At 22.3% G+C, this 12500-nt stretch overlaps 4 protein-coding genes across 4 annotated transcripts in view; all 4 read right to left on the minus strand.

Moving 5' to 3' along the window:
- Positions 1 to 44: 44 nt before the first annotated feature.
- mtyrS (tyrosine-tRNA ligase) lies at positions 45 to 1493 on the minus strand (the record flags this gene model as incomplete). Its single annotated transcript, XM_636522.1, has 1 exon — positions 45 to 1493. One exon carries the CDS (start codon positions 1491 to 1493, stop codon positions 45 to 47), a length of 1449 nt encoding a protein of 482 aa, XP_641614.1.
- Positions 1494 to 2105: 612 nt separating this feature from the next.
- On the minus strand, positions 2106 to 3707 carry DDB_G0279717 (carboxylesterase, type B family protein; the record flags this gene model as incomplete). Its single annotated transcript, XM_636523.1, has 1 exon — positions 2106 to 3707. The coding sequence occupies one exon, from the start codon at positions 3705 to 3707 to the stop codon at positions 2106 to 2108; it is 1602 nt and encodes a 533-aa protein (XP_641615.1).
- A 1556-nt stretch (positions 3708 to 5263) lies between these two features.
- DDB_G0279719 (hypothetical protein) lies at positions 5264 to 8249 on the minus strand (the record flags this gene model as incomplete). Its single annotated transcript, XM_636524.1, has 2 exons — positions 5264 to 7945; positions 8103 to 8249. The coding sequence occupies 2 exons, from the start codon at positions 8247 to 8249 to the stop codon at positions 5264 to 5266; spliced, it is 2829 nt and encodes a 942-aa protein (XP_641616.1).
- A 2814-nt stretch (positions 8250 to 11063) lies between these two features.
- trmt5 (tRNA -methyltransferase) overlaps positions 11064 to 12500 on the minus strand; it is a gene marked incomplete at both ends in the record, with an annotated part of 1680 nt that continues 243 nt past the window's right edge. Inside the window, 3 exons of the mRNA XM_636430.1 lie at positions 11064 to 11906; positions 12012 to 12358; positions 12471 to 12500. The exon at positions 12471 to 12500 is cut by the window's right edge and continues 62 nt beyond it. Coding sequence (XP_641522.1) covers positions 11064 to 11906; positions 12012 to 12358; positions 12471 to 12500 — 1220 coding nt within the window. The remainder of the gene's footprint in view (positions 11907 to 12011; positions 12359 to 12470) is intronic.

Here is a 12500-nt window from a genome sequence, read left to right on the forward strand (position 1 = left end):
TATTATTATTTATTTATTATTATTTATTTTTTTTTTTTTTTTTTTTATATAAATTTAATTAAATAATAAATCTTTTTTCCAGATTTTAAATAAATAAAATCATTTGCAATAAGATCAGAAGATTGAATGAATTGAGAATTTGAAGCTACAGGAATATTATTTAAGTAGATTGATTTTGATTGAAGTAATTGTTTAACCTTTGATTTTGATGCGTCAGAAATTTGAGCAAATAAATTTAAAATTGGTTCAGTTTGATTATCTACAAATTTTGAACGTTCTAATTCTATAAAGTTTACACGCGATAAAAGATAACCAATATCAAAATCACCAATTTTTGTAGTTGAAGCATTTGGTGTTAAAAGTTTATTACTCTCACCAAATAATAATTCAGTTGTATTTAATGCCTCTTCAACACCTTTTTGGCCATGAATTAAACGAGTAACATGTTCAGCAATTGTTTTTTGACCTAAACGAAGATGAGGATTTTCATTATGTTTTTGAACCAATATTGAGATCTCCTCCAATGGTATGAGGGTGAAAAGTTTTAATAATCTCTCAACATCCTCATCAGAGACTTGGATCCAATATTGATAGAATTTATATGGAGAGGTTCTGTGAGGTGATAGCCAAATTGAGTTACCCTCACTTTTGCCCAACTTTTTACCTGCACTGTTTGTCAAGAGGGGAATGGTGATACCCTGTGCATTTCCTTTTAGCTTCTTTCTAATTAAATCGCAACCGGCCGTGATATTACCCCACTGGTCTGAACCACCGATTTGGATGGAGCATCCATGTTTTAAGAAAAGGTGAGCGAAATCGTTTGCTTGGAAAAGTGAATAACAAAACTCTGTGAAACTAATACCATTTTCATTTGAATCTGATAATCTATTTTGAATGAAATCTTTTTTAATCATTGAACCAACTCTAAAGTAAGAACCAACCTCACGAAGGAATGAAATTACATCCATTGTTTTATTCCATTCAATATTATTGACAACCAATGTATCTTCACCAAGTACAGCTGTAATATTCTCTCTAATATGTTTTAAATTACCTTCAATAAATTCTTCTGTTAACATTACACGATCACTTGATTTACCACTTGGATCACCAATTAAAGCTGTTGCTCCACCCATTAATGCAATTGGGTTATGACCATGTCTTTTAAAATGTAACATTACCATTAATGTTAATAAATTACCAATATGTAAACTATCTGCTGTTGGATCGAATCCTGCATATAATGAAACTTTATTATTATTATTATTATTATTATTATCATTATTATTATTATTGTTTGTTGATGTCATTTTTATCATTTCAATATCACTTGCTGTCATTTGATGTATAAATCCTCTTTTTTTTAAAATATTAATTACATTATTTTTATCATTTTTTGTTATTGTTGAACAAAATGGTCTAATTTTAGTAGATCCAAATTTATTAATATTAAGATTATTTATTAATAATCCTTTTGTGAAATTACGAATCATTTTTATTTTGAAAAATGAAAAATGAAAAATGAAAATTAAAAATGAAAAATGAGAATTTGGGTAAAAACATTTAAAATTGACTTTAAAAAAAAAATAATAAAAAAATAAATTTCTTTTTTTTTTTTTTTTTTCTTTTTTTTTTTTTATACATAAAGAAAATGATTAATTTTATTTATTTTTAATATGAAATTGGTATATAAAAATAGAAAACTCAAAAATAGACAAAATGATATAAAATATAAAGTATGGGTGTGACCTTTCTTTTTTTTTTTTCCCTAAAAATTTTTATTATGGTTTCGATAAATTAAAAAATTATAAAAAAAAGTTTTGGAAAATAAAAAAAAAGAATAAAAAAATAAAGAATAGTTAAATTATTAAAAAAAAAAAGGTTAATCGTTTTTTTTTTCCTATTAATCAAATAATTAAAATATATAATAAAAAATTAATATTTTAAAAAAAAAAAAGTAAATCGTTTTTTTTTTTTTTTTTATAACTTTTAAAATTTTTTTTTTTTATTGTTACATTTAAATGAAAAAAAACAACATTTCGCTTTGTTATTTTTTTTAGTAATGAAATTTATTAAATTTCTAATAATTATTTATAAATGATAATTTAAGCTTCATAATAAGTTCTCCATGATTCGCAAATATCTTTTAAGTATGGACGACTATCACCAAAACTATTGGCATCTGGACCGTAGTACATAGCTGATGGATAGTTAGTTGGCCATTCTGATAATGGTGAGATTGGATTACCAGAATCAGCGAAATCAGTCCAAGCTCTATTCATACGAAGACTCATGAGAGAATCAGCAGCGCCGAAAACGAATTGAGTGTAAATGTTTGGATTGAAGAAAATGTAAGCTAATTCGTTACCATGGGAAGCAGCTAAATAAGCTTCACTGGCTGGATAGTTTGGTGAAGAGTAATTAAAGATGTAAGTCTTGAAGTCTGTATCGTAAGCGTTAAAGTATTGAGCGGCTAAGATTGAACCACAAGTAATGTAATAATCACCAAAGAATTCAGAAGCGGCTAACCAATTACCTAAAGCGGCTTTAGCTGGTTCGTAGAGGTCTACAATGGTTTGAGTTTGTTCTGGAGTGAAATAAACATTTAAGTATTTGGTGAGAGAGGAGTAGTAAGTGGCATCGGTGACTGATTCATTGATAGTTTTGAAACCTAAACGTGAGTAAGCCATAAAGTAACCTTCATCATAGTTGTGACCAATGATAATTTTAGCGTTTTGATTGTATTGTCTTTGTTTAATTGATTTCAATGGTAATTGAGTGATGAATTTACCATCAATCATTGGAAGGAAGAAATCTGATTGACCAGTGGTTGGAGTGAGTGTGAGAGGATCTAAAGATTGGAGACAAGTGAGAATGGCAGTGAGATCTTGGGTACCGTCGGTTTTGGTACGATTGCAATTCTTTTTGATGAGGTAATCATTTGATTTAACACGAGCAGTTGCAACGGTTGGAATAACAAATTGCCATGCTGATTCAAGGATTGCACGATCATAGAGACTGTAGGAAGTTGGTTGAAGTAAATGATATAATACTGAAGATCCACCAGCTGATTCACCAAAGATTGTAACTTTGTTAGCATCACCACCAAAGGCACGAACATTATCTTGAACCCATTTCAAAGCCATTTGTTGATCTAATAAACCAATATTGGTATTTGAATCATATGGTTGGAAACCAAAAATGTTCAAACGATATTGAATGACAACAACGACAGCATTACCAACAGAGGCCATTTTGTCTGCAGCGAAATCAGCAGCTGAACCAGTCCAATAACGACCACCATGAATGAATACTAAAACTGGTAAATCTGAGAAAATAAGACCTTGAGTTCTTTGTTTATATTTTGGTGTGAAAACATTCAAATATAAACAATCTTCACTGTAGTTGGCTGAATTGGCAGCGGTGGCACCTGATTGCCAACATGATTTTGGATTGGAGGCGGCAACTTGGACACCGAATGAGTATGGTTTGGAAACTGGTGGTTTGAAACGAAGAGGTCCAGTTGGTGGTTTGGCATATGGAATACCAAGGAAAGCACGTGCATCATCGATTAAAATACCTTGGAATGCACCAGAACGTGATGAAACGGTTAATGGAAATTCTTCTTGAGTTCCAAAGAAGCTTGCATTTGATTGTGAGCAGAAAACAAATGCAAGTATTAATAATAAAACAATTGATAATTTCATTTTATTTTTTTAAAAATACAAAGAGTGTATAAATTTTTTTGTGTGTGTGGGTGGGGTTTTTTTTTTTGTGTGTGTAGAGTGTTTTTTTTTTAAAAGTTTAAAGTAACAATACAGATAAAAGTTTTATTTTTTTTTATTGTAATAGTAATAATACAGTTGTAGTAGTAATGATTTGTAATGATATAATGAAAATAATTTTTAAAAAACTAATCCTTTTATATTAAAAAAAAAATATTATTTTTTATTTTTTTATTTTTTTTTTATTTTTATTTTTATTTTATTTTTTTTTTTTTCACAAAAAAAAAATATCTGAATAATAACAAAAACTTGACCTGATGCTAAATTATTGTGATATTATTATTATTCCTAAACTTCTAATTATTTTTCGCTTCAAGGAAACCTGATTTTTTTTATTTTTTTCTTTTTTTTTCATTTTTTTCTTTTTTTTCTTTTTTTTTTTTTTTTTCATAGCAATTATTTAATTTTAATTTAAATTTTTTTTTTTTTTTTTTTTTTAGGTTAAAGTCATATTAAAAAAAAAAACCATTCAATTATTTTGGAGTCATTTTTTTAATTTTTCAAATTGATTTTTTTGATTCGTTTGTAACTTTAAAAGATATTTTAATTTTTTTTTTTTTTTTTTTCAAATAATTATTTTTTTAAAAATTCACAAAAATGTTTAAGTCATGTGATTTTATTAACAAAAATTTTCGTTTTCATTTTTTTTTTTTAAAATATCTTGTGCTATGAGAATTTAGTTATCGTTTTAATTGGTTAACACCATCCACATCTAAGACGATCAACCAATAGATTTTGAAAGAAGTTTTAAATTCGGGCTATCATAGCGAGTTAATCCAATTTTTTTTTTTTAGATAAATATCTTTTTTCGCCCAATTTACAAAATAATATATTTTTCTGAAAATAATGAATAAAAAAAAAAAAAAAAAAAAAAAATAGTGAATAGAAGAAAAAAAATAAAAAAAAAAAAAGAATTTTACTCGTAAGCTCGCTTCTCGCAATTTCCACAAAATTCGTTATTAATCTGAATTTAAATAAGAAAATTTTAATATTAAAAAAAAAAAAAAATAAAAAATAAAAAGATAAAACAAACGTTTGGTAATTAAAAAAATTAAAGATAAAAAGTAAAAAAAAAAAGCGAAACGAAAATCTTTTAAAAATTAAAGATATGCAAATCGATTAGATGATCTATCAAAAATAAAAATAAAAAAAAAAATACAAAATAAATAAAATATGACATTTTATCAGTTTAATTTTAAAAGAATATGTACAGTTGATTTTTTTTTTTATTTTTTAGGAAAATTCTTGGTTGTTATTTTTGTTCTTCAATATTATTATTGTTTGTTTTGTTAAGATATTTTTTTTTTTTTTTTTTTTTTTTTTTTTTTTTTTTTTTTTTTTTTTTTTTTTTTTTCTTTTTCTTTTTCTTTTTATTTTCTTTTTTTTTATTCTATTCTCTTTAATATCTTTTTTGTTTTGTTTTGTTAAGATATTTTTTTATTTTTTTTATTTTTTATTTTTTTTTTTATTTTTTTTTTTTAATATTGTGAATTCTTTGACATAACATAAATTGAATTAATACCTTTGAGATTTGTTATTTTTTCAGTGTGGCCAACTGATAAACCTAATTTTGAAAAGAAATTAATTTGTTTTTGACTGAAAACTACAGCTTTTACAGTTTTTCTTTGATGTTCAGCCCATTCAATAACAGGTTTTAGTAGATATTGACCAACACCCAAGTCTCTGTATTCTTTTGAGACACCAATATAAGGTAAATAATAAACGTCAAGTTTTGAATCATGATTTTTCATGGCTTTGTCAATGTTTGACATTATTTTTCCAATTCTTTTCATTGTTCTAAAACCAAACTTTGGTAACATTGATAGGATTTTAACAATTAATTGAGTCATTGGTGGAGCACCGCTTTTACCAGGTGTTGACCAGCATGCAACAGCAATTAATTTATTTTCATAATCGAAACAACCCCATAACATAAACTTGTTATCAAACATTAATCTAACACACATTGTGAAAAAACTTTTTCTAATGGTTTGACCTAATTCAATGCTTTTATTCTTGGTTTCTAGATTATCACTTGTTGCTCCACTTACAAATTGGAATCTTGGTTCTTCTTTAAATGCTTCACATAATACATCTGCTGCTGCATCTAAATCATTCTTTTCTAATTGTCTTCTTACAAATTCATGTTCATTAAATGATGATGATATTGATCCCATTGATGATGTTGATAAAAAACCATTTTGATTTAAACTTTTATTTCTTTGCTCACATTTATCTTGTTTATTATTATAACTATTATTTAAATTTACAATATTATTATTATTGATATTATTACTACTATTATTATTATTATTATTATTTATTATATCATTATTACTATTACTATTATTTAAATTATTACTACTATTACTCTTACTATTTGTAATTGATGAACCTGTATTATTAACTATATTTAATAAATTATTAAAACTTGAATTTATATCGGAAATTCTTTCAAATAATTTATTTTGAAGTATTAAATCAATTGTTGGTCTTAAATTTTGATCAAGATTTAACATGTCTAAAATTAGATCAGCAATTGGTTCATCTGAATCATCAAATTCTTGTTTGAAGGCTTTTCTATCGAATTTACCTTCAATTAATTCTTGACCAAAACTTCTTTTTGTTAAAGGTAATAAATTAAGGGTATACATTTCATAAAATATACAACCTAGTGAGAATATATCGGCTGGTCTAGAATAGTTTTTATTTAATAAAATCTCTGGTGATAAATAATAGTATGTACCAGCGACTCCACTCATTGAGTTTTCGTACTTTTTAGCTAAACCAAAATCACCAATTTTAATCTTTTGAGATTCTGATAAAAAAATATTTTCCGATTTTAAATCTAAATGAACCAAATGATTTTTATGAATTGATTGAACACCTAAACAAATTTGATAAATCCATGTATAAAATAATTTTCTTGGTAATTTTAATAATGTTGAACAATTATTATTATTATTGTTTCCATTAATATTTAAACTTGATTCTATGTTAGGTTTAAGCCTTGGTGATTGTGGTAGTTGTTGTGGTGATGAATGTAGTTGTTGATGCTGAGGTTGTGAGTGTGAAGATGGGTCATTAAAGAAAGTTGAGTTTGAAAATGATTCGCATGCATTTGAACAGATTGTTTGTTTTTTATCTTTTTTCGAACTTTTATATGTTTTCCACCATGTCATTTTTGTTTTTTTAACATCAGCGCCAGTTGGTGAGCTATCGGTCTTTGAAGTGGAAGTGGATTGTGGTGGTTGCTCGACAATATTTAAAGGAATCATTTGTGGTGAGGTTGGACCTGATGTACATGGTGAGGTTGTACTTCTAATTTGGCAACCTATACTCTCAGTTTTAATTGGAGAAACCGCTTCAACAACTATATCCGAACAACGAATATTTACAGTATTACCATTTGAACCTTTTTGATATGGTGTACTTGTACCAGGACTTGATATTTTTTCAAGATTAGGTGGTGACGAATAATCACCACATATGGACGAGTTTGATGATGATTGATGTAAATTACTATCATTTGAATTTGGACTATTGATTAAATCATTATTTGAGAAACTAGAAGATTCAGATGATATTGAAAATTGTAATATTTGATCAGATTGACTATTTAAATTATTGGTGGATTCATTATCATTTATTATTATTCTTGGTGAGTCAGTTGTGGTAATTTCAATTGGTTTATTATTATCTTTATTACAATTTGGTTCAACTAATTGGTTTACTCCTTTTAATGTTTCACTTGGTACATATTTTGAAAAAAAGTTTTCATATGCTTTTAAATTATTATTATTATTAATATTGTTATTGTTATTATTATTATTAGTAGTATTGCTTGCAATACTACTGTTAGAACCTGAAGAATTAGTATTTGTTGTACTTTGTTTTGAATTTTTATTATTATTCAAAATATTATTATTAACAATACTATTTAAATTATTATTATTATTATTATTATTATTTTGGTTATTATTTAAACCACTATTTTTTAAAAATGAATCAGAAATTCTTTTGAAAAGGTTATCCATTAGGTCACCTCCTTCACAATATTCCATAACAATACATAAACTAAACATATTGCTATTATTATCTAAGAATACTTCTTCAAATCTAACTATATAAGGTGATTGAATTTTTGCCAATGACATAGCCTATAAATAATAAAAAAAAAATAAAATAAAAAAAATAAAAATAAAGAAAATAATATTTAAAAATGAAAAGAAAAATTATATTTATTAATAAATTTCTAAATAAAAAAAAGAAAAATAAAAAAAATAAAAATAAATATTTTTTTAAAATTTTATTTACCTCGCATAGTCCTTCATTTGCTTCTTCTAATAAAAAGAACATTCTTTGTTTCATAACATATAATTTATCTGAATTTATTCTTTTAACCAAAAGAGCCTTAGCTTCACCACCAACACCAATTAATTTAACTACTTCATATTTATTCATTTCTTAAAAGTATATTAATAAATAAACTAAAACAACTATTATTTTTATTATTTAAAACTATTATTTTTTTTTTTTTTTTTTAAAATTTGGATATTTTTGATTCTTGATATAATTAAAAATTATTTTTATATTTTTAAATGATTTAGTTTTATTTAAATTTTAATATTAAATTTAGTATTAAGTTTTTACTATTTACTATATTAAAAAAATTTAATAAACGTTAAATGAGATATATTAATATGAAGGGATGAAGATTGTTATTATTATAATTATAAATATTAAAAAAAAAAAAAAATTCCAAAATTATCCAAAAATTTGATTCCAACAACCAAAAAGTTTAAACCCCCTTTTTTCTTTCTTTTTTTAACCCCTTTTTTTTTTTTTTTTTTTTTTTTTTTTTTTTTTATATGTATTATTATTTTTATTTTTATCTATTTTTTTTAATTTTTTAATTTTTTTTGACACACAAAAAAAAAATATTCAATAAATGATTTTTTGCAAAGGTTATATAAATATATATTTTTTAAAGACTTACCACACCAACACAAACACTCAACATAAATAGGTATGATTTTTTTTTTTTTTTTTTTGATTTTTTTTTTTTTTTTGATTATTATTTTTTTTTTTTTAAATTCTTAATAGATTGCACACACTGACAATCATAAAATGATGTCTTTAAAATATTATATTGCCATAACCTTTAAAATGAAATGATTATATTTTTTTATAAAAAATGTAATGTTATCAAAAAAAAAAAAAAAAAAAAAAATTAAATGATTAAATAAAAAAATAAATTAAAAAGGATAAAAAACCAATAGTTGATTAAATTTGAAAAGGTTTTGGTTAAAAAAAATGTCAAAGATAGGCTTTATTATATTTATTTATTATTATTTATTGTTATTTTGTTAATGTATTAAAAGTTGGGTTTTTTAATTAGACAAATAAAAATTAATAATTATTTTTTTAAAAAAAAAAAAAAAAAAAAAAAAAAAATATCAAGATTAAGTTATAAAACATTACCAAGTATTGCCTTGAAATAATGTTATTTTTAGATACACTATTAAAAATAATATATATTTTTTACAAAATATATTTTCAACAAAAAAAGAAATAAATAAATAAATAAAATAAAATATAAATAAATAATAAAAAAAAAAAAAAAAAAAAAAAAAAAAAAATATTTATAATTATTATTATATAATTTTATAAACCAATATATAATCAATACTAACCAATTTAATTTATAAAAGTTTATTAGTTGTTGTTATTTTATGTATGAATTAACTTTTTAAAATAAAAAAACAAATAAAAAAATTACACAATCGTATTTATTTATAATTTATTTTAATTTTTTTTTTTTTATTTTTTTATTTTTTTTTTTTTCAAACAATTTTGTTACATCACAAAATATATTAATAATGAAAATAAAAATAAAATAATTTAAAATAATAATAATAATAATAAATAATTGGATATTGTTTAATTTTTACTTTTGTATGTGTAATAAGTAAAAAATGATATGTTTTTTTTCAAAAAATTAAATACCAACAAACTATAGATATATAATAACAATATTAAAAAAAAAAAAAAATAATAAAAAAAAAAAAAATAAAATTAAAATAAATTTAATTATAAAAACATTCTTTGTATATGTATATTTTTGAGTGCGTACTTTTTTTTTGAAAATAAATAATCAAAAATTAAAATTAAAATAAATAATAATAATAATAATAATAATAATAATAATAATAATAATAATAATAATAATAATAATAATAATAATAATAATAAAAAAAAACACAACCACTCACACACTTACAACATTAATAATTTATTTTTTCCCACCATACATACTAATAATAAACACATTCTTTCAAAATTTTAACACACTAACATATAAACACACACATATTGTACAATTTGATAGTTTGAAAAAAAATTTTAGATATACAAAATTGACATAGTAATACGATTTAGTTTTTTTTTTTTTTTTCTATTTTTTTTCTTTTTTTTTTAAAGACAGTTAAGATGGTGTATTTTGATTAATATTCAACACCATTTTTGGGGTGTGGGGTTGTTGTAATAGTGTGTTATTGTGGGGGTTAATTTGTATATTTTTTCAATATAAATTTATAAATCTCAAAATTATGATCAATGACAATATATGTTGCACATTAATTATCTGACTCAAACCCACTCTTTCCCACATATTCTACTACTACTTGCATTTCACATTCTCTCTACTGATAATAAAATAATAATTTTATGTCACTTTGTTTTTATAATAATTTATCATTACAATAGGAATTTTATTACAATAATCATACCTAGAATTAAATAAAAAAAAAAAAAAAAATTAAAAAAAAAATAAAAATAAATAAAATATGAATTAAATTTAAATAATTATTGTTATTTTCGATTGAATGTAACTCAATATAAGGTAACAGTTATATAACATTCATATAATTATACTACTTTGATTTTATAAGTTTTTTTTTTTTTTTTTCTTTTTTTTTTTTTTTTTTTTTTTTTTAAATTTTTAAATAAAAAAAAAAAAAAAAAAAAAAAAAAAAAAAAAAAAAAAATTGATAATAACAATAATGAAAGTAGGTGTTTAATAACAAATTATACCAAATAAATTACTTTTTTTTTTTTTTTTTTTTTTTTTATTTTGGCATGAAAAAAAAAACATATATAATTTACAAGTGAAATTAATAATTTGTTTATTATTATTATTATAATAATAATAAATCTTGATTTTTTTTTTTTTTTTTTTTTTTTAAATTATTAATTATTAATTATAAATTTAATTTTTTAATTTTTTAATTTTTTATTTGTATCTATTGAATCAGTTTCATTAGTTTCATTTGAATCTTCAGTTGAATTTCTTTTTTTATTATTTTTATCCTCCACATTATTTGCTGAATTATTGGTATTAGTTGATTCTGTTGTTGTTGTTGATGTTGATGTTGTTGATGTTGTTGTTGAAGTATTAGTATTTGATGTTGTTGGTGTTGTTGTTGTTGATGCTGTTGTCAAAGAACCAACATATGGTAAAATAGTTGGCATTCTAAAAGTAATACGCATCATTGATTTTTTTGGTGCAACATCTCTAACTTCATAACAGACATAATCAGAAGGAACTTTTGCACCAATAACATTTTCAACATTTTTTATGGTATCTTTAATTAAATCTGAAGATTCATCAAGTTTTGTAAAGGTATAACAATTAATAATTGGTGGTGGAATTGGTGGTGGAATGGTTGAATTTAAAAATATATCTCTAAAAACATCTAAAAACTCTATAGAGGTAGAAGGTAAATTCATAACTACATGAGTGAATGGTATTGATTTCTCTACTAAAGATTTAACGAAATCACGTGCATCCAAATTTGAAATTTCAACTTTTGATTCCAAACGATTGGTTTTTGCATTCTCTTTCATGTATTTAACACTACTTGGATTTAAATCATTTGCATAGACTTTACATTTTTTAATTTTTGCTGCTGGTAATGCAAATGGTCCAACACCTGCAAACATATCACAAATAATATCCTCTTTTTTAAATGTATTAACTAATTCCATATGTTCATATTGTAATCTACTATTCCAATAAACTTCTTCAAAATTAAATCTAAATATACATTCATTTTCTTTCTATTGTAAATAAATTAAATAATAATAATAAAATAATAATAAAAATAAATTAGATTAAAAAAAAAAAATAATAATAATAAAAATAATTATATATATATATTTTACAATTTCTGCAACTAAATCTGGTTCACCAGCTAAAATTTCAATTTTAAAAGTTCTAAAAACTGTATCAATTTCACCAACTTTGTTTAAAACAGTTTTAACTTGTATATTTTTATCAAGAATTGCTTGACCTATAATATATTTGAATGGTAATTGTTCATCTTTTAAATTTACATGTATAATATGACCAATTCTTTCAAATGAGAATGGAATACCAACATCTTTTGGTAATAATGTTTTTAAAACTTGTTCATATGAAAAATTATTATAATTTAATGATATATCTTTCTCTATAACTTTAATATCATTTTCTTTTATAAATGTTTTAAGTTGATCTGGAATATCTGTTTCTATTCAAAATTATAAATTATAAAATTTTAAAATTATAAAATTATAAAATAAAAATATTAATAAATTATTTAATATAAAAAAAAAAAAAAAACAATATATTTAATATATTACCTTTTTTAAGTGTATCACATAAATAAATCA

The sequence above is a fragment of the Dictyostelium discoideum genome, assembly GCF_000004695.1.
Source record: "Dictyostelium discoideum AX4 chromosome 3 chromosome, whole genome shotgun sequence".
Lineage (NCBI taxonomy): Eukaryota > Evosea > Eumycetozoa > Dictyosteliales > Dictyosteliaceae > Dictyostelium > Dictyostelium discoideum.